Source organism: Pseudorca crassidens, chromosome 20, assembly GCF_039906515.1.
Source record: "Pseudorca crassidens isolate mPseCra1 chromosome 20, mPseCra1.hap1, whole genome shotgun sequence".
Taxonomy (NCBI): domain Eukaryota; kingdom Metazoa; phylum Chordata; class Mammalia; order Artiodactyla; family Delphinidae; genus Pseudorca; species Pseudorca crassidens.
The window spans coordinates 60,623,103-60,645,178 of NC_090315.1; the positions used below are offsets into that span (position 1 = coordinate 60,623,103).

Genomic DNA, 22,076 nt, shown 5'->3' on the forward strand with positions numbered 1-22,076 from the left:
TAACAAAGCCTTTCCCTTTATGACCTTTCAAAACTTCACACATTCACTATGTGTACATCTCCCTCCAGAAAAGCCAAATTCAGCCTCTTTTATCACAACTGTATTAACATGAAGAAAATGTAATGAATTTTTTCCATCAAGTCCACGCAGACGCCTAAATTCCCTTGGGGGAGCTCGGCGTGCGCCTGCCTACATGTGAAAAGCCTAGGAGACCACTGCGGGCACACGAGAGGCAGCAGATGGCCCAGAGGTAAAGAAAGAAACCTTCACACGTAACGTGACAAAGGCAGAGAAAAGTCGGCTGTGATAATCTGCCAAGAGACTGACAGGTTCCTCCCTCAATGAACCCCGAGGTGACTGTCCATGAGAACTCTCTATGGCGATGGAATGTTCTAGACCTGCACTGTCCAACACACGAGTGGCTACTGAACACTTGAAATGCGGCCAGTGTGCCCGAGGGCCTGAATTTTCATTTTATTCTCTGTAGTTAAACTAAACAGCCCTGGAGTGCAGGGGACCGGGGCAGGGCGTGCATCTCTAAGACAGGACCGTGCAAACAGCACGCCAAGTGAGGAGCTAGCAGCAGCGGGCAGGCCCTGTCCCAGACCGGGGCCCACGGCCTCTGTGGGGAGGCTGTTAGAGCCGGGGAGAAACCACATGAAGAAATGAGGAGGCGGTGAGACCCCAGGACAGGCCTTCCCTGCAAGGCCGTCCAGGACGCCGCGAGCAGGCTTTCCAGGGGAGGCGCGGGGAGGGACGCCACGGCCTGCTTTCAGTGCTGCCCGACGTCTCACCTGTCTGCCTGGCTACCTTTGATCTCAGCGGCTGTGCAGTGAGAGACGGTGGGGAGGAGGCCCCCTGCCTGGCAGCTGAGGCCCCCAGAGGGGTGAGGGGACAGGAGCCTCACAGTCTGCTCGGCCCGAGCTGGGACCCGGCCCAAGTAGGCAGAGCTTCCCCACCAGTGCAGGGCCCCCAGCGCAGGGTCGGCCCCACCCCAGGCCACCTCCCTGCCGGCCGGGCAGAGCCCCCTCTGGGAAGCCCCGTCTTGCCCGCCCCGCGGCATCCTTACCACATCCTGCAGGTCCGGGGATAGTCCTCGTTCCTCGAGCTCACGCCCACCGGCAGCACAAACGGCTGCCCCTGCCCCGACTGGGCGGGCGGCTCAGCCGCGGCCTCGGCCCCTCCATCCCCGGGCCCCTTGGCCTGCTCGGCGGGTGGCTCCGCGCAGGGCTGGGGGCTCTGCCGGCCGAGGCCCGCGGCGTCCTCGGGCCCACCTTCCTGCTGCTGCTCCTGGCGCACCTGCTCGCGCACCTCCAGGACGATGCGCGAGAGCTCGTTAAAGTCGCGGAGGCTCTCAATGTCGGGCAGGTGGATGCGGTGCCTGAGGTCGATCTCTACTGTCTGCTGCCCGGCAGGGATGTTGGGGTCACCCTGCGGAGCCAGCGGGCGGCGGTCAGCAGGCTCAGAGACCGCGGCCTCCAGCCCCGGTCACACCTCCGGCCGAGGGCACTCGCTCAGCCTTCCTACTGATTTGGCGGCAACCCCTTACAAGTCAGAAGATCCTAGAAGCCCTTACAAAGCAGCACCCAGCGCAGGCAGCCTTCTGTGAAGGACCTCTGAGGACACGGAACAACAGCACCCACGAGTGACCCTGGGAGGGCCCGCAGGCACATCTGTGCCCAAAGACCTCAGGTGGGAGCCAGCCTGCGTGACAGCTGAAGAGATGCGCGGCCTAGAGAGGTCCACGGACCCTCCCCGGTCAGACGGGGGACAGGCCGGAAACACCAGCCCAGACTGTCTGCCTGGAACACGAAAGCTCCCCAGCATGAACCTGGGAGAACGCCCAGGCCCTCGTCCACAGGGAGCCCGGCCAACGGAGCTGCGAGCAGTGCCCTGTGAGGACCAGGAAGAGGCCTGCTCTGCGCCTCCGCAGAGACTCCCCCCCTCACACCTGCACAGCGACAGGCGAGCACGTGGATAGCAGCCCCTAGAGCGGGTGACAGAGGGCCTGTCATCCGGGACCCCCACTCAGCTCAGAAATCCTCCCACTGCGTTCCCGAGCGGCTGAGGCCAGGACGGGCCACGGGGGCCGGAGGGCTAATGCAGAGGGTGTCCACCATGGCCACACCTCAGGGTCACCCAGGGAGCTCCTGGAGCCCCTCACCCGGCCCACCCCCATTAAATCAGAATCTCTGGGATGGGGCCCCAGCATCAGTGTCTCCTCCACCTCCCCAGGGATCCAGGGTGTGGCCAGGGCTGAGAGCCGTGTGGTAAGGCTGCCTTGGAAACATTCAGAATCGCCGGGGGATCCTATGGAAGGCAGGCCCTGGATCAGCAGGTCTGGGTGGGGCCTGCGTTCCCAGCAAGCTCCCCGGGGAAGCAGTGCCACGGTCCGGGGCCCACACTGAGCAGCCAGGGTGCGGCCCGAGTCACACTACGCCACGCCGATGTGATGGAGTCCACACGGTGCTGGGCCTGCCAGGGCAGCCCCTGGACTCACCGTGATCTTCGTGCCCCTGGCGTGCTTCCCGTGGAAGCTGAGCATGACGATCTCCAGGCCGTGGCTGCCGTAGGTGCCCTTGAAGAGGCCAGGCCTGATCAGGTCGTCCGGGTGGCTGGGCGGGAGGTAGATGCGGCGGTAGGTCAGGCAGTTGCTGCAGGGGGAGCGGGCAGCATGAGAGCTCGGCCACAGAGCCGCACGGGAGCAGGGGCAGGAGTACAGAGCTCATGCACCTCCGGCCGTGCTGCATAGGGTGGGCTGGGCAGGGTGGCCCAGGGCAGCCAGGGTTAGCTCCCCACTAGGGGCACCCCTCGTTCCTGAGCTATGCTCCCCCACATGTGCACAGCACACCTCACACCTTCTCCATCACCCCGGGGCAGGGACCCCTGAGACTGCAAAGGGGCTAAACAGGGGCCATGCGACAGGGTCCGGGGGCAGAGGGCACGGCAGCAGGGAGGCTAAGAGGCCCCCCGGGTAGACATGGGAAAGCAACTATGAGGCTCTAACACACAGGCCAGGCCCGTGACAGCACACAGCTGGTGGGTGATGATAGTCCAACAGACAGAAAACAGACACCAAGGTGGGCCAGGGAGTGTGCTCACAGTACCCTGAGAAAAAGACCATGTTCACAGTACGCAGAGAGAGGGACTGTGCACACAGCACCCACTGGGAGACGGTGTTCACAGTACCCAGAGAGGGACTGTGCACACAGCACCCACCAGGAGACTGTGTTCACAGCACCCAGAGAGGGACTATGCACACAGCACCCACCAGGAGACGGTGTTCACAGTACCCAGAGAGGGACTGTGCACACAGCACCCACTGGGAGAGAGCCTGTGTTCACAGTACGCAGAGAGGGACTGTGCACACAGCACCCACCAGGAGACTGTGTTCACAGTACCCAGAGAGGGACTGTGCACACAGCACCCACCGGGAGACCGTGTTCACAGTACCTGAGAGGGACTGTGCACACAGCACCCACCGGGAGACGGTGTTCACAGTACCCAGAGAGGGACTGTGCACACAGCACCCACTGGGAGACCATGTTCACAGTACCCAGAGAGGGACTGTGCACACAGCACCCACTGGGAGAGAGCCTGTGTTCACAGTACCCAGAGAGGGACTATGCACACAGCACCCACCAGGAGACCGTGTTCACAGTACCTGAGACAGGCCGCTCACACCCAGCGAGGGGCTGCACTTACTCGTACTGACTGGTGTAGATGAACTTCATCAGGATGAGCTCCTGCATGTGCTCGTGGAAAATATCCTCCAGCGTCCGCCCCCATTCTTCCCTCAGCCACGTGCGGAATTCCTTCGAGAGAACACAGGTCACGAAAACCGCCACAACACTAGGGCTCGGAGAGGCTGTGATGCTGAGTGCATGGGATGAAGACAGAGGCCGGGCAGGAGGGAGGGGGGGCTGCTGTGTGTTTGGTCTCCCAGCTCCTGGCCTCCCTTCCTGTTGAGGCGTGGCGCCAGGGGCTCTGGTCCCCACTTCCCCCGCCCGACTTCAACAGGAAGGAAGCGCAGGGACCGTGGGGGTCCTTCGGGGAGGATGGGGCCGCAGCCCATGTCGAGAGCGCCTAGGAGGCAGCTGGGCAAGCCTCGCTTCTGTGCCACCCACACAGGTGGCGTCTACACTGAGCCTGGTTCTCAGGTTTCTGGGGGAGTGGGCACAGCAGACCCCCGTGCCGGCCAAGTCAGCAGAATTGCCTTCTGTAGCCACCAATGAGGAACAGGACAGGGACAGGCGGGGCAGAGAGTGTGGGTGGATTTTCCTTTTTAAAATGTGCCTTCAGGGCTTCCCTAGTGGCGCAGTGGTTGAGAGTCCGCCTGCCGATGCAGGGGACACGGGTTCGTGCCCCGGTCCGGGAGGATTCCACATGCGGCTGGGCCGGTGAGCCATGGCCACTGAGCCTGCGCGTCCAGAGCCTGTGCTCTGCAACGGGAGAGGCCACAACAGTGAGAGGCCCACGTACCGCAAAAAAAAAAAAAAAAAGTGCCTTCACTGGGATTGACATATACACACTACTATATATAAAATAGATAAGTAATAAGGACCTACTTGTACAGCACAGGGAACTCTACTCAATACTCTGTAATAATCTATATGGGAAAAGAATTTTAAAAAGTGTGGATATATGCATATGTATAACTGATTCACTTTGTACAGCAAGAAATAACACCACATTGTAAATCAACTATACTTCAATAAAAAATTTTTTAATAAAGTAAAATAAAATGTGCCTTCACAGTTATGTTCAGTAAGTATATTTGTAAAAAGAAAACTTTTATGAATACCTCATCCGCAAAGCCCAATAATTCATTATGGAATCGAACAATGAAGGATATTTAGTGCTTAACAGTTTCATTCTGTACACCTAACATAACTAATCCACAGCTCTGGGGTCCTAACTCAACAGTGTTTCTAATGAATATCTAGAATTAGCTCTACAAACAGAAGCAAAAGCAATTTACAAAAAGAAAAAAAAAAGCTACAATCTGTCAATTGCTTTAATATGTTACTGCCCAAACCCTGGCAAAGAAGAGAAATTACTAGTGACTGAAATAAACAACTATTAGAACTACAAGGTCAATGTATAAAATTAACTGAATTTTTGTATACTAGCAGCACAAAACTGGAAAGTAAAAAAAAACTTAAAAATCCTACTTACAACAGCCTCAAAAGACAGAGGACTTAGGAATAAACATTACAAAACGTGTGATACCTCTACTCCAAAAACCACTAGATGCTGCTGAAAGGCGGGGGAAGAGGCCTACAGAGCAGAGGCACCTGCGAACCGGGAGACTTGGTATTGGGTCAGCAACTGTCTCCAGACTGATCTACAGACTCAACATCAGGCCAATAGTAATCCCACCATGCTTTCTGTAGAAACTGACAAGCTGATTCTGGAATTCGTTTGGAACATCCAGAGCAATCTTGCAAAAGAACAAGGTTGGAGGATGTACACTAGCGTGCACTGTGACCCACTACAAGACGACAGTAACCGAGATGGTACCTGAGCAAGAGGGCAGAACTAAAGACAGAGCCTGGAGGGAGCTCCCTGGTGGCCTAGTGGTTACGATTCCGGGCTTTTGCTGCCATGGCCTGGTTGGGGAACTGAGATGCCACAAGCTGTGCAGCCAAAAAAAAAAAGAGAGAGAGAGAGAGAGAGCCTGGAAACACCCACGTGTGTCTCAGGAGTGGACTTTCGATCACAGCATCCAAGCCACCTCCCAGGGAAAGAAAGTCTTTTACACAAATGGTGCTTGGACAACTGCACAACCACAGGGAGCAAAGGAGCCCCAATCCCCACCTCACACCACACACAGGAACCATTCAAGATGGGTCACAGACCGAAAAGTAAAGTGAAGCTACCAAACTTCTAAAAAGAAGAGAGAGAGAGAGAGAGACACTCTCTTTGCAACTGGAGGGTAAGCAAAGTTTTTTAAGACAGAAAACAATAACCACTAAGGAAAAAACTTGACAAATTAGACTTCACCCAAATCAAAATCTTCCACTTAAGTGGCTTAACTCATGAAGGGTAGGCCCTTAAAAAAAAAAATCAAATAGAGAAATAACAGATACAAATGGAAGTAAAAGAATGTAGTGATTTCAGTGTTGCCATGGTGCATAATCAGACTTGAGCTAAATACCATGAAGCTGGCCTGTGAACAATCATAATCTTATTTACTTTGCATGAGAAGGTCAGTCATTAAGAATACCAAGCAGACCCAATTACTCAGAACAAATATGCTTACTATGAAATTATCTTACCAGATATGTATCCACAAGGAAAAACACAGGGGCCTAGAACATATCAGACAAGACTCAGTCCACTATGGACCCAGGGCTTGTCCACCACGGCCAACACCGCCCCATCACTGCTTCACTCTGCACAGCGGCCTAGGAGCTGGGTGCTAACATCTTCCCTGTTCTACAGAGGTTTGGGGCTTGGAAAAGTCAACAGACCTTTCCAGAGCCACCCAGCTAGCAGGTGGCAGAATTAAACCTAACCAAAGGGCACGTGCTAACCGGTCTCATCTCTGCCAGGGCCAATGCCAAGGCTGGCAGGAACGTGGTGAGGCAGGGGGCTCACGTGCCCTGGTGGGCTGTAAACGGGGACCAGCAAACTGACAGCACGTAAAGAGAATCTGGAATATCTTCAGGGCCTTTTACCCAATTCCATTTCTGTACAATCCAAAACCACAACGTTTTTGCAGAGTTCAGGCAGTGGGTCACAGTAATAATGCCCGGCATCTCTCCTGGGCGGCTCCGACCAGCTCTGGCACTAAGTCATTCAGCGTCTTACTCAACCCTCCAGAATCACTCGGCACCGCAGGTAATCTCATGCCCCATTTTACAGACAAGGGCTGAGGCTCCCAGAGGCTAAGTCACTGAGTCACATGGTCAGGAGGGTAACAGGGGAATATCTGACCACAAACCCCAAGTCCAACTGCAGGATGGTCACACACCTACAGTCATTACAGCGCAGCAGATGACAGATGGAACGCTGCATTAAAAATAAAGTTTGTAGGGACTTTCCTGGTGGTCCAGTGGTTAAGATTCCACACTTCCAACGCAGGGGGCATGGGTTCAATCCCTGGTCAGGGAACTAAGATCCTGCAGGCTGCGCAGCATGGCCAAAAAAAAAAAAAAAAAGGTCGTAAAGAATTCTAATGAGACTGGGAAATGTTTCTGGAATAACGGTTAAGCTAAAAAAAAAATAGAAAAACTATCCAAATTAGATAGTTAGACTGCAATGACATCACGAAGGCTGAAGGAAACTTGAAGGGATGATGGAGGATGGGCACGGAGGCCGCTCCTTGTGGGGCTGTGTCAGCACTCTTTTCCCTCCCGATTCTGAGGATTTCGGATCTGATGATGACGAGGTATCATTTTAGGAATGTGGCGAGAAAGTACATAAGACAAAGGAAAGCAAAATAAAAGCCACTTGTGTGCAACTGAGGGGAGTCCAGCGCCAGAGCCTTCTGCAGGGCCGAGCAACCGCAGGTAGGGCCAGGCCACACGCCCTTCCCAACCTCTGCTCCCCCTCACAGCGCCCCCCCACCCCGATTTCCAGAAGCCTCAGGCTGCAGGGCCTGGACGGGCGCGGGCAGGGAGGGAAGAGCCAGGAAGAAGAGCAGGCAGCGTTTGCAGCGGGAGCCAGAGAGCAGACGCACTGCTGGGGTCTGGGCGGGCGAAGGCCTGAGCTGCTCTCAAAGGCCCAGGAGATGAAGCTGCAGTTTGAGCAGCACAGGGAGGGCCCCCAGGAGGGGCACGTAAGGAGCAAGCAGGACACCCCAGTCCTGAGGGGCCAGATCCCGCCGCAGGACGTGGCCTTGGAAGGTGCACAAAGCTGGCAGAAGGCCCAGGACTGGGGACTGGGATGGGGAATGGGGCGGTTGGCAGCCTCAGGATGCAGCTTATGCAGAGCTGGCCTTGGGTGGTGACGAAGGGATCACAGCCAGCACGGCCTGCAAGGGCTGGGGCGGGCATCTCCACATCTCTCCACGGTGCCAAGGACAGCCTTCTGCCTGGAGACAGTGATAAGCAAGGCCCGTTCACCTTCCTACCCTCCTAGGCCACCGGGAGTCCTCCATTCCCTTGGGAAGCACCCTTGATGCCCAGAATTTTAAGTGACCATCAACCATCAGAGCGCAGAGCAGCCCGGAATCCGGGGCCGAGACTTTCACCTCTTCTTCAGAGCTGTCAGGACACACGGCAGTGCCCACCTCACGGCTCCTTCTCTCTCCCTGGAGCCTGAAGCCACGCTCTGGGTCTGAAAGACTCAGCTACAGAGTGAAGATGTTTCAGGCTGACACAGGAATCCATGGGAGAACCCGTCCCCCAGTCCCCCAGCTCCCCCCTTGGAGGGCAAGAGGGAGGGAGACAGGAGACGGCACAAGGAGCCAGCAAAGTGGCCCCGGGCAACTGAGATGGACAGAGTGACTGTGCCTCACACAGCAAGCCCCCTTGCCCCCATGACTCTAGGATGCATCCCTCGGCACCTCAGGCAGCCCAGCCCCTGCTCTGCCTGCAGACGTGCGGCATCTCCCCACCCCAGACCGGCAGGAGTTCCAAGTCCACTGTTAAATGATTCCCAGGCCTAGAGAGAAAAGAAAGGCTCCCCAGTTCTAGAAGCCAGCAAAAGACTGCTCCTAAAGCCAAAGACAGCACAAAAAATGTTAGACCAAGCCCGTTCATCAATGCAGAAGTCCTAAATAAAACAGGATCAAAGAGCATCCAGGAGCAGAGAGAACTGTGCCCCACGATCAAACAAGCTCTCTTTTCACGACTTCAGAGTGGTTAGAAATCTATTAACATAAGTCATCACATTACTAGATTAAGGGGGAAAAAAATCACCTGATGGTTTCCACAGATGCTAAAACAAACTGGTAAATTCAACATCATTTCTCAATTAAAACAAAGCCCTCTTAATAAAACACGAATAAACAGCTCCATCCCTAGCATAATAACGTATATCTTGACCCCAAGGCCACCTTGCTGCCTCGTGACAGGACCATGTGAACCACACCCACCACTAGACAAGGGTGTTGTCCTCACCACAAGGGGTCAAGGAAGAAGGAAATGTCATTATTTGCAGATAATCAGTATTATCCTGGAAAACTCAAGGTAATCAACTCAAAGGTGCTCATAAATGAAAGAGAAGAGGCAGTAAGATGGGTGGCGTGCAACAGCTTTTATATATAAAGTCACCAGCTGAAAGATACGAGAGCCAAGAGTCCATTTACAGCAGCAACGAAAGACCAGACGCTTTACAACAAACGTGCACGATCTACCTGAAGAAAATCAAATTCAAATGGCAGCACAGGACGAAGATGGCATTTTGAATCGTAGAGAAAACCTGCATCACTCAGCACCAGTGCTGGGGTGACTGAGGGGTACCTGCACTACAGCCAAGGCGGGCTGAAGCTCACTCTACAGAATAAACCCACAGAACCAGCGATAAATGTGGGAAACAAACGCGTGAAAATGAAAACACGAGCGCGTCTGTAAGTATAATTTCAAAGTGGGGAAAGGATTTTAAGATGACATCAAACTAAGAAGCTATTCACGGGCTTCCCTGGTGACGCAGTGGTTGAGAGTCCGCCTGCCGATGCAGGGGACACGGGTTTGAGCCCCAGTCCGGGAAGATACCACATGCCGCGGAGCGGCTGGGCCCATGAGCCATGGCTGCTGAGCCTGCGCGTCCGGAGCCTGTGCTCCGCAACGGGAGAGGCCACAACAGTGAGAGGCCCGCATAGCGCAAAAAAAAAAAAAAAAAAACTAAGAAGCTATTCAGGAAGGGGAACTCCCTGGCGGTCCAGTGGTTAGGAGTCTGCGCTTTCACTGCCCAGAGCCCAGGTTTGATCCCTGGTCGGGGAGCTAAGATCCCGCAAGCCACACAGTGTGGCCAAAAAAAAAGGAAAAGACATATACAATTGCAAATATAAAAATTAAAAACTAAATTCTACAAGTGAAAACATACCTCATTTCAAACCAAAAGACAAAAGAATGAAGGAGGAAAAAATATTTGCATCTCGTATCTTGAAGGGTTCACTTCCTCACAGGATGAAAACTCCTACAAATCAATTAGAAACATAACAACACCAAACAGAACCAGGCAAAGGGTATGAACACAGATTTCACAGAAAAGGAACCACAGGACACTAATCCTAGCCTCAGACATAAGAGAAATGCAAATTAACCACCAAAGTCAGGATTCCAACAAAGCATTTTATTCTCACCTTAACTTCTAGGTGTTTTTCTAGTTTCCCCAAGGAGCATGTTATTACCTTCATAATGAGAAAAAATACCATTCCGTCTCCAAACTGGTGAGGCCGCACACGGCAGTTGGCTCGCAGGAACTTTCTCTGATCCCAGAGTATTTCCAGAAGTCCATTACATGGCCCTTTTAAGGTCTCAACAGCTGAGGAGGTTCTATTCTTGGAAAATATGCTGTTGACGTGTTTCACTTAAAAGTGGACTTGGAACAGCCACTGATGTGTATGTGGTTGTATGTGAGACTGAATGACAGTGTTATTAGGGAAGGAAGCACGTCATTACCGTCACCTTCACATACCATGCGTTCGGGAAAACAAGGGCCTCGTTTACCCTCAACAGATTCCAAGCAGCACGTGCGTACTCTCCATCTGCGCTGTCTCCCTGCAGACCCCTGGCTACCAGGGACCCAGCAGACTCAGAAACGCTAAGAGATGCACCCGACAAATAAATGCAACGAGCATCCTGCATTTAAAAGTCTGAGGTTCTCCTAAGAATGTTTTGAGATGGTGGTGTAACTAAAACTCAAAGGCGACGTGAGATTACTCGTGCAGAAAGGAAACCCGAAGACACTCACGCAGGCTCACCCACCACATGGCTGTGACCTGGGAACCTCCACCACGGGGTTCACGCCAATAAAGGCCTCTGGTCTCCCTGCAATTCACATCCAGGAAGAGACCCCACCGCCCACGGGCCTGTTGTCAAAGGGGCGACGGAGAACCAGGTAGAGAACTATTTCTACTCGGCCCGTTCATCCTGGGGGTGGTGGGGACTCAGAACCTGGGCCCAGCACACACGCCCACAGCGCCAGCATGAGCCCGGGAGGCGGCCCTCCCTTCAAACCACCCACCCTCTCAGCTGCCCCACAGGACAGGAGGGTCCGGCCTCACCTCCTGCCTCCCACCAGACATCCTGTGGTGGTCCGTCTGGTTGCACTTGGTGGAGAACTCGTCCTTCTTCACGATCTTGAGTGTCCACAACAAGGAGAAAGGGTAACGAGTCAGCCCCTAACCCCCACCAGAGCAGGCGTGCACCAGTCCCTCCCGCACCCACGCATCCCACTCATCTACAGGACCCCAAGAGGCCACCAGATTGCGGCTGCTCTAAGAAGGAAGGCTGGAACCCCCCTGAGCACACGCTTCCCTCCCAGGGGGCCAGGCGTCGCTGTCCCCCGGGGGGTCCGAGAGCAGCACAGAGGGGCTGGCGCTCTCCTACTGAGACAGAGAACAGGCTTGCTCTCGGGCTGGCCACCTGCCAGGCCCACATCCGAGAGCAGAACGTCTGGTTCCAAGTTGATGCCCTTGCGAAGAGGAGAAAAAGGAACAGTGAGGAATCTCTCTTGGAAGGACAATTGGCTCTAACCAGAGGCAGAATCAGGGGAGGCTCCAGCAAGTGAATCTCTGAGGAGCAACAGCGGCATAGCACACAGAAGGGCCGGGCCAGGGCCCGCTTCCCGGTCCTGCTGGCCGGCATGGGCGTGGTGCACAGCTGGGAAGACCCTGGCAAACAGCTGGCAGCAGGCCCGGGACGAAGTGAGGAGACCCAGCCCCTTACCTGCACACGCTGCCCCGCGTGCTCACCTGGACGTGGCCATTGTGGGGCCCCCTGTGGCCGTACATGCACTCCACCGTGGCCGACTTCCTCTCCATCAGGTGGATTCGGAACAAGGGCTTGAACCGCATCGGGTCGTCCACATGTGGGTCGTGGGGAGGCAGGTACATCCAGCCAATGATGAACAAGCCATCCACCTGTGCAGAGGTCCACACACGGCTGAGGGGGAGGCAGAGGCTCAGTATCCGCACCCCCCAGATCACCACGAGGACCATTCTTGTCTTCACACTCCGGTCCCGCAGGGACCCTGGGGCCTCACCTAGCGCAGCAGGACGAGCACAGCCCCGCCCACCAGTGTGTGTTCATCGAAAAGTGGTTTATGCAACATGAAACATGGTGACTAAAGTTGATAACGTTGCTATATCACTGAAATCTACTAAGAAATAGAACTCAGTGCTCTCCCCACCCCTCAAAAAAAAATAAAAATGTGAGGTGATGGGTACGTTAATTAACTAGACGGGAGAATCCTTCCACAGTGTACTTGTACATCAAATCAGATCACCACAATGTACGTTTTATATATCTTACAGTTTTGTCAATTATACCTAAATAAAGCTGAAAAAGTAACTAAATGTTTTAATAGAAAATATAGTGGTTAGCCCCAAATCCGAGCAAACCTTTTAGAGAGAACTTCCGCTATGAAGTGGGGGTGGGAAGGTGCCGGGAGCACAAGCTAAAAGACATAAGAAAGAAGCAGGAATGATCCAGAAGTGCGACACCCAGTAGGGCAACTGACCAGAGGAAAACGGGAGTGCTGCTTTCCACAGAAGAGACTCAGGAGGCAAAACAAAGCAGGCAGCACGAGGGCCTGCTTAGATCCTCGTGAACAAGCCAGCTGTCAAAGGCGGTTCTGAGACCGTCAGGGAGCCTCGAGCGTGGACTGGGCCTCAGGTAATCCAGGAACTACTGCCACTGCTGTGAGGCGTGGTCAGGACCTCACATGTGTGGGAACGTGCGAAACACCCACATGGTTAGAGATCCACACTGAAGTACAGACATGAACTGACACGGGCCTGGGATCTGCTTTAAAGTACGGAAAAGAAAAGGCAAAGGGGCAGAGACAGACACCATGAACCTGGCGCACTACGGCCAACCTCTGAGTCCAGGAGGTGGGCGTCTGTGGGCGTTCACCCAGCCATTCCCACTACCCTTGTATGTGTTCAAAATGGCAAATGATAAAAGTGGTGATCAGGTCAAAGGAGGGGGCAGTCTCCAGGCACGTTCTCAGTGGAGGGGAGGGGGTGGCCTCTGTAGCCCACTGGGGATGGCCCAGCAGTCGCTCCTGCCTTCCTGGCGGAGCCTGGGTCCACAGCTTCCGGCTCTAGCGACAGAGGAGAGAACTTAATCGCTAACCATCTGAGACAAGAGCCAATTGGCGGTGTTCTGTCATAGGCTCCATTTTCCCCTAATTATCCCCTGCTTTCAGAAGCCTTTTTTTTTTTTTTTAACTCTATTACTCACTGCCAGTAAGACAAACAATTATCACCCTCCCCGACTAAAAGAAAGGAAAGAACCTGCCCACGCTGGGAGCTGTCTGTCTTGGCCCCTGTGAGAATGTTCTAAAAGCAAGGCTTCCCCAGTGATATTAAACAGAACAAATATAAAGCAAGTTTCTTAACAGATGTTTCCATCAAATTATAAAAAATATGAAGCAATATTTATCCCTGCCCAAACCCCACCTGGTGAGCAAAATACAGAGTGACGAAGTAACCAGTCACCCCGTGGCCTACGTGAACCAGGCTCGGAGGAGGCCACGAGGAGGCTCCCTGGGGGCCCCAAAGGCCACAGCGAGGCAGACCCGTAAGCCGTGACACGAGCTGCGGCCAGTCCCCTGGACTTGGCTTCTGGCCTGCCAAGCGCGTGTGCAGCGCCGGCCAAAGGGCACCTGGCTGTGTTTTCCCTGCACCATCAGCTGCGGCAACATCGAGGCCAGGCCCCTGCCCAGAGCTCAGCAAGTACAATGGCCCCACTCAGGTCCCGGCTTCTGTCCCAGAGGCACCACTCGTGCCTGGCAAGAGCACCGGCGAGGGCTGCATCCTGCTAGACACCGACACCAGTTAAGCCCAAGAAAAGTCAGATCTGAGTTTCTCAAATGGACCCAAAAATGAGCAGCTATTATATGCTTCTAGGCAAGTGACCTAGAAGCATATAAAAATTAAAACCAGAAGACTCTTCTCCTGGCTACGACCAAGGAGCTTGTATCAAACAGCCCCTCCTGCTGAGATCAGCTATAAAGCCTGAATAAAGTAAAGTTAAAATGCTGCTTGTAGACCTCAGGGGGCAAGCCTGAAGAGAAGGGACAGACACCTGCCATGACACCAAGCCTATGCCACTTGGTCCCTGGGTGGGGCGGGCCTGGCGTGGGCTTTCTGTCTAGGGCCAGCCTCCGAGGGCCCCACATGGCCTCCTTTTCTTTTAGCCTGCAGACCCGATTTAGGGCAACGAACCAGTGCACAAGCCAACACTGGAGTGCCCCGGGGGTGTGAAGGCCGATGGCCCCGAGTGTCCAAGAGGCAGGGACCAGGGAAGGCATCCCGTCACCACGAAGTTCGTAGGTGTGGCAGAAGCCAAGAGCTACTTAAAATGAATCTCTGCTCGCTAGGAAAATAAAACCTGGCCCAATGAGTCTTTGTGAACAGCTGGCCTGCCCCTTGGAGGGAGGACGCAGTCCCGTCCGCAAGAACCCAGGCCCGACACTCTGGGACTTACCACCACGTTCAGCAGTCCTCCATACGGCCCGATATCTGGCTGCCACAGTCCCAAAATGTGTCTGTATCGGTGAAGCACTACAGGGAGAGAGAGAGGACAGGACTTCATCAGAGCCAGCTGATCTTCACTTTACAGTCAATAATCGGAGGAAAGAGCGTGAGGAAGAGGAGGGACGTGTGAAGAAATCCCTAACGGAGGCTCGTAACAGAGCCTCCCAAACAAATGTGGATTCAAGCAAATATTACAAGTGTCTAAATCATTCTAAGAGTAAAAATGTAACAGACAACTGGGTCATTTTGAAATCCAGCCTCTGTGTATCAGCTCCAATGACAAGGAACTGCTGCCTCGAAGGACGTGCAGTGGGCGCCCTTGTGAAGCAATGAACCTCCCCTCCCATCAGTCTACACAACGGAGGAGATGTGGGACTCTTTACCAGGGGCAGAGTCCAAAACATCATGGGGCTGTAGAGTAAGATTTAATTGGATCAGCTGTCTTTCTTTTAAACACACACACACACACATTCCCCCTTATTTCAAAAGCAGCGCATGTATATTCACTGAGGGCAACGGGAGAAAAGGACACCTGATGCCGACCTGAGACCCCACTGCACGGCCATGGCCAGCACAGTAAATGCCCTGGGAAGAGTCCTTCGCTTCCATTTCCTCTGCATGTGTATTTGTTGAGTGAACAGTGAACAAGTGAAAGAATGAGCAAACTGCACAAAGAAGACAACCAGCTCATGCAGGGCCCTGCCTGCCCGCTTCAGGGTCTGGGGTCTCTCTGCAGCCAGTGTGTGGTGGTAAAGTTTATATGTCAACTGGACTTGGCCATGGGGGGCCAGACATTCGTAGTCAAACATCATTCTGGTGTGTCTGTGTTCCCGGATGAGATTAACATTTAAATCTGTGGACAGAGAAAGCAGATTGCCCCCCTAGCGTGGTGGGCCTTGTCCAATCAGTTGAAGGCCCGAGCAGAAGAAGGCTGGTGCTCCCACCAGTAAGGAGACACTCCTGCTGCCTGGCTGCAGGCTGGGATATCAGCCTTTTCTAACTTCGAACTCTAACTAAATCATGGGCTCTTCCTGAAGAGGACAAAAAGGCTAACCCTCCCACAAACACAGGGGAATTTTCTCCTGCCCGACTGCGTTGAGCTGGGACATTGGTCTTCTCCAGCCTCTGGATTCGAACTGAAACATGGGCTCTTCCTGGGTCTGGAGGCTGCCGGATTTCGGACTGGAACCACACCATCAGCTCCTGTGGGTCTCCAGCCTGCTGACTGGAGATCCTGGGACTTGTCAGCCTCCATAGCTGTGCGATCTAATTCCTTATAATAATCTCTTTATACATGAAGAAATTGGTTGTGTGTCTGAAAACCCTGGCTAATACTCAGTGGGAGCCATGGACGGTCTCCAAGTGCTGGAGCTGCATCATCACAACCGACTTCAGGAAGGAAGACCAAGCAGCAGAGCCCAGAGGGACCTGAGCCCAGACAGCAGTTCTCCAGCCACCACTTGGTCTGGGGAACAGAGAAGAGGAACATGAGGCCAGAACCATCCCAAGCCTGCAGGGCATGCCGACGGCTGGTGGGAAAATACCAACCGTTCCCTAGGTTTCAGCCTAAAGACACACTTCTCTAAATGAGCCTCGGTGGTCTGCACGGCGCCTGCCACTCATGCCGCGTGCAATCCTCTGAGTCGGTTTACAAGACACACATTAAAGTCAGTGGTTATTTTATGGCCATACCCTGATGGGTTTTGTGTTTGTTAAACAAGCAATAATAAGCAGGGTCAGGAGCCATAAACAAATACTGAACTCAGACAGTGCAACACACACTCAGGTGTTTAGGGGTGAAATTGACTGATGGCTGCCAGTTACCTTGAAATGCATCACAAACAGGATGGACGGAGGGGCGGGTGTGTGGGAGTGAAGTGGAGCAGGGTGCTATGGAATCGGGTAAATGGGTGTTCACTGCACAATTCTTTCTACTTTTCTGTGTGTTTTTAAAATTTCACGACAAAATAGTGGATAAAAAATTAAATGGGCCCATACAGCATGGTCTTCTCTTGGTCTCCCCTCCCCTCATCTCCCAACTTGACTGCTGACAACGTCTGGTTCTTTCCAAGATCAATCAATCTGATCTCGAAGCCCCTGGAAAGACTGTTCAAAGAATGTGCCCCAGACTCAGCAATTCCCAAAGGGGAGTTCCTTGTTTTGCTTTAAAAGCAACATCTCTTTGAAATAAAAGTTCAGCCTCCCATGTGCGCTTAGAGCAGCAACTGTCTCTGGATTTTAAGCTCTGTGCCCATTAGAAGACTCAGGTGTGCCCCTCACCCCCGCTGACACGACGCTGGCTCGCCCAGCCTGGGCCCACCCAGGACAATCCGAGGGGAGGTCAGAGACCAACGTCGTCATGTGGACCGTGAGGCACGGGGTTTCCTCAGGCCACGTGACACCTGTGTTCTATAACGTGTTCTTTAAGAAGTCTCAGTTAGTCTGGCAGAAGTGACCTGAAAGACTCAGCAAGTCCAGGCAGCACTCAGACAGAAGGAGTCCACTTGAGTCACATGAAACTCTAGGTGTCAGGAGTGGGAGGGCAGCCTGTCCCCACAGCGACCTTGTGTGCCCGGGGCCTGCCGGGCAGGGCAGCTCTAAGGCGTCACCACCACAGGAGGTACGGAGCACGATGAGCTCAGGCACCAGCCCCTGTGCTCTCCTCTGACCCGCACCCGGACCCTGCCTAGGGCACACAAGGGGCCTGCGGGCTTAAGACAGAATCCACAGCACCTCCTGGCCCAGGCGCTGACCACACCCCAGGGCTCCTCGCCTGGAAGAAGATTCCAGCTCAACAAGTCCTCCCGACGCTGTTTCCAAACAACCACTGACCGTGCAGGAGAGTAAACGGGATTAAGTCCCAATGACACCGGCTCAGGTGCAGACGGCGGGCTTGGGACCTAGGACAGCAAGTGGACTGGGTCAGACCCTTCGGGTGCTTTCCTGTCAGAGACAGGTGTGCTGAAAGGGCCCAGCTCTTAGGAGACCACAGAAGACAGGCATTCATGGGCAAGGGGACCCAAACACCAGAGAACCACACTTAAACTCAGTCAGAATAACGACAACACTCCTGCTCTGAGCCCCACGAAGCACGACTTGGGCCTTCCAGAACGAACACCAGCTCAGAGACTCTTCCAACCATTGATCCCCGAGGTCAGCATAGTTGTGTTCAGAAAACCATCCCTGGCTCTAACACAACCCTCCTATTCCCCAAAATAGGAACAACAGTCCAAGATGGCTAAGGGGCGGCTCAGCTCAGGAGCTAACAGGAAAAGAGTCCTAGGCAGGTTTCTCATCTGCCAACAGGAAGGGTCACTTAACAGGCCAAGTGGGAAACTCCGATACACTGGACAACACCCAACCCGAAAGATCCAGCTCTCCTTGCACAGCATGCTCTGATACTGAGCAGTCGCTTCCCCGCTGTCCTACCAGCAGCTGTCATTGCCCACCACACTCGGGACAGCGGCCCACCACCCAGCAAGGCCATAACATCATTCTTGAATCACCACATCTGTCGCTGCAGAACTGAGGTTTCTTGCCCAAAGCCAAATCATACATGCAACTAATGGTATCTCCCACCACTTGCTAGAAGCTTTTGGTAATTAGAATAAACTCAGAGGAGGGAACACTTCCAAACTCATTCTATGAGGCCGGCATCACCCTGATACTAAAACCAGACACAGACAGCACGATAAAACAAAATTACAGGCCAATATTCCTGATGAACATAGATGCAAAAACCCTCAACAAAATATCGGCAAACCAAAATGGATCATAAACCATGACCAAGTGGGATTTATCCCAGGGATGCAAGGATGTGCAACATCCACTAATCCATCAGTGCACCACACCACATTTACAAAATGAAGGCTAACAAGTCACATGACCATCTCAATCCATGCAGAAAAGGCTTCTGACAAAATTCCACATCCATTTATGATAAACGGGTATGGAGAGACTGTACCTCAACACGGTAAAGGCCATGTATGACAAACCCACAGCCAGTATCACACTCAAAATGAAAAGCTGAAATCTCTTGAAAGACAAGGATGCCCGCTCTCCCCACTTTCATTCAATGTAGGATTGGAAGTCCCAGCCAGAGCAATTAGGCAAGAAAAAGAAATAAAAGGCACTCAAATTGAAAGAGAAGAAGTAAGACGGTCACTATTTGCAGATGACATGATACTATATAGAGAAAATCCCAAGGACACCACCAAAAAGCTATTAGAGCTAATAAATGAATTCAGTAACATTGCAGGATACAAAATCAATACACAGAACAAAATCAGGAGGAACATTCTATAGACACGTAAGTAGCAGAGGGTCTCTCCTCTCTCAGACGTACATACCATTGGTGCCCCACTGCCCTTTCCAGGAGCCCCCTTCTGTTTTATTCTTACCAATGGTCTCCTTCCTTCCTCAGTAACCATCCTGCAATGTGCTCTTAGCTCCAGTTGGCAGACTGGTCCTTCCCCTCCAAAGACTCTACCCTGTGTTATCTGCACCTGAGGATTAAAAGTGGTCTGTCTGTCTCCTCACCAGTGGAGGGGGGCGGTTTCCACCAAATCCCTCATATCTACTCGAGCAATCTGAAGCACTGCTAAGATGCTGGGTGTGAACCTCAAAACCCAGAGCCCTACAGGTACACGACGTTATTTTTAAGTTCAAAGTGCACTCGGACAGTCACCATCGATTAGCACATACAGACACGTGTTAGACCCATCGTAAAGGCAATATACCCCCTAGGACACTCCCGACGCCTTACAGACATGGATTATCAAGACCATCAGGAAGCTACATACACACACCAAGAGCAGCTGATCTGGGCCACAAGGCTGTGGGGAGATATCATCTCTTGGGTCCAAGGGAACGTGGCCCAGAGGACTTCAGAGGACGAGTGGACACGAGGCCCCACGGCTCTAGGAAGAGCACAAGTGGATGAGGAACAGCCCCAGGGCCTTGTTCCTTACAAGCCAGTCATCACAGCACACGTCTCTGGAGCTTTGGTGAGCGTCAGAGGATGAATTCCGAGCTGCCCTCGGTTAGGACACGCTAGGACGCTGGAACACAGAACACCTGGGCGTACAGAGGTTTCAAATTCAGTTGAAACTGGTTTTTTGTTCACGCACGTAAGTTTTTCACTGATGTTTTAGGAAACCATCCAGGTAACAGACCAGTCCACAGAGAAAGGCAACCAATGCTGACAACTGGTTATTTTCATTATGTTTTCTAGATCTTTCAAGTTTTCTACTGTATTTTTATAACTACACTCACACCTCAATGGGACAGTAGTCCCCAATTAAAACAAGTCTGCAATACAGCTACAAGCAGCTGGGGGGCATCACGGCATGTGGCTCTCGTCGGACGTGGTCTCCGAGAAGCATGGTAGGAAGTCTGGACGCAGAACTCGTCCTCATCAGCTGCAGGAAGCTTCTGTCCACCGCTTGGGGACAAAAAGAACACCCTCCAAAACAACTCTAGGTGCTTCCTAGGTCCTGGCCACCCCCAGAGGTGGGTCAGAATTCCACACTAGCCCCATGGTATTAAGTTCCAGATGGCCTGTTGTTCCAGAAGAAGTCTGTGACAGCGGTGTGACATAATGGACCTCTAAGTGCTTGTCTGCTTGTATCGAAAATCCCGCGGCACCCAGTTCCCGTCAGCACAGCCAGTGTCATTGATCCGCTGTTCTCATCAATACCCGCTACGTCACCGTCTCTCCTGTAGGGCTGGAGAAGGCACCAGGGCTCACTGACTGCTAAGCAGGGAGAGCAGCCCAGTCCATGACAAAATGTTCTAGAGAGCCTACTGCTGAGATGGCAGGGAAAAGAACGGAACTTGTGTCCTCATAGCCAGCCGGCCCAGCCCCACACTTGTGGTGATCGCTCCCACACCCATCCCCCCAGGGCCTGGGTGACACACAAGGTGGGTTTGTTAGCCCAGACACGCCCCCAAAGCATGCTGCCCACACCCAGGCAGCGCTGTCCGGACCCCAGGATAACCCCGAGTAAAATGGGGCCAGCCAAGCACATGGCAGCTAGGTGGCTGGAGTCTGATGGGGGTTAGGAGGAGATCCACAAACGACTCTATTCCCTCTACTCTGAGTAGGTTTTGTTAGAAACTGGGCACTTCTTTTTTTTTTTTTTTTAAAGATCATTTTTGATGTGGACCAGTTTTAAAGTCTTTAGTAACTTTGTTACAATATTGCTTCCGCTTTATGTTTCAGGTTTCTTGGCCACTAGGCATGTGGGATCTTAGCTCTCTGACCAGGGATTGAACCCAAGCCCCCTGCATTGGAAGGCGAAGTCTTAACCGCTGGACTACCAGGGAAGTCCCGAAACCATGCACCTCTAAGACCTAGGAGTGGGTCTGCCCCACGGTGGCAACACCGACATGAGGAGCACTCGGAGGGGTGGAGTAAAGAGCAGAAGGGTGTCCCTGTGCTTCTTGAAACATAAAAACAGCTTTCGGGACTTCCCTGGTGGCTCAGTGGTTAAGAATCTACCTGCCAACGCAGGGGACACAGGTTTGATCCCTGGTCCGGGAAGATCCCACATGCCGTAGAGCAACTAAGCCCACGAGCCACAACAACTGAAGCCTGTGCACCCTAGAGCCTGCAGGCTGCAACTACTGAGCCCACGTGCTGCAACTACTGAAGCCGCGCACCTAGAGCCCACGCTCCACAACAAGAGAAGCCACCGCAATGAGAAGCCTGCGCACTGCAATGAAGAGTAGCCCCCGCTTGCTGCAACTAGAGAAAGCCCGCGTGCAGCAACGAAGACCCAACGCAGCCAAAAATAAGTAAATAAAATTAATAACTTAAAGGAAAAAAAAACAGCTTTCAGTGCATCTCGGCTCAACCCAATAAAAGGCAGGGACAGCGGGCTTCCCTGGTGGCGCAGTGGTTGAGAGTCCCCCTGCCGATGCAGGGGACACAGGTTCGTGCCCCAGTCTGGGAAGATCCCACGTGCCACGGAGCAGCTGGGCCCGTGAGCCATGGCCGCTGAGCCTGCGCGTCCGGAGCCTGTGCTCCGCAACGGGAGAGGCCACAGCAGTGAGAGGCCCGCGTACCGCAAAAAAAAAAAAAAAAAAAAAAAGGCAGGGACAGCATTCATCACCTATGGAATGTGGCTTAGAAAATCTCCAGAGCTCAAGTAATGCCAATCGAAGGAGGAATCAGGACCTAAGTAATCAACTGTTTCTACACACTTTTGTCGTGTGTGTGTATGTACACTTTGAATTGACAAATGCTGTGCAAACGTGACTAATAAAGCCCAGATGTGAATGCTTACATTCCATTTTGCAATAGAAAGGTTTTGAGGCTTCCACTCTGCCTCAAGAAGCGATAAATTTTAAAATGCACAGCAACATGGTGATCTTGCTTGGTACAACCCAAAAACCCAAAGCTGCTGCGGACACC

At 53.0% G+C, this 22,076-nt stretch overlaps 1 protein-coding gene across 9 annotated transcripts in view; it reads right to left on the reverse strand.

Moving 5' to 3' along the window:
* Positions 1-22,076, reverse strand: part of FBXO31 (F-box protein 31) — a 45,755-nt gene that overhangs the window by 4,994 nt on the left and 18,685 nt on the right. For 7 of the 9 annotated variants that reach the window (XM_067719792.1, XM_067719791.1, XM_067719796.1 and 4 more), the window contains 6 exons: positions 14,610-14,686; positions 11,870-12,037; positions 11,180-11,254; positions 3,706-3,815; positions 2,501-2,654; positions 1,070-1,431 (listed from right to left, as the gene is read on the reverse strand). In XM_067719792.1, the coding sequence (XP_067575893.1) occupies positions 1,070-1,431; positions 2,501-2,654; positions 3,706-3,815; positions 11,180-11,254; positions 11,870-12,037; positions 14,610-14,686 (946 nt within the window). The remainder of the gene's footprint in view (positions 1-1,069; positions 1,432-2,500; positions 2,655-3,705; positions 3,816-11,179; positions 11,255-11,869; positions 12,038-14,609; positions 14,687-22,076) is intronic. The other 2 variants (XM_067719799.1, XM_067719794.1) reach the window with 1 other exon arrangement.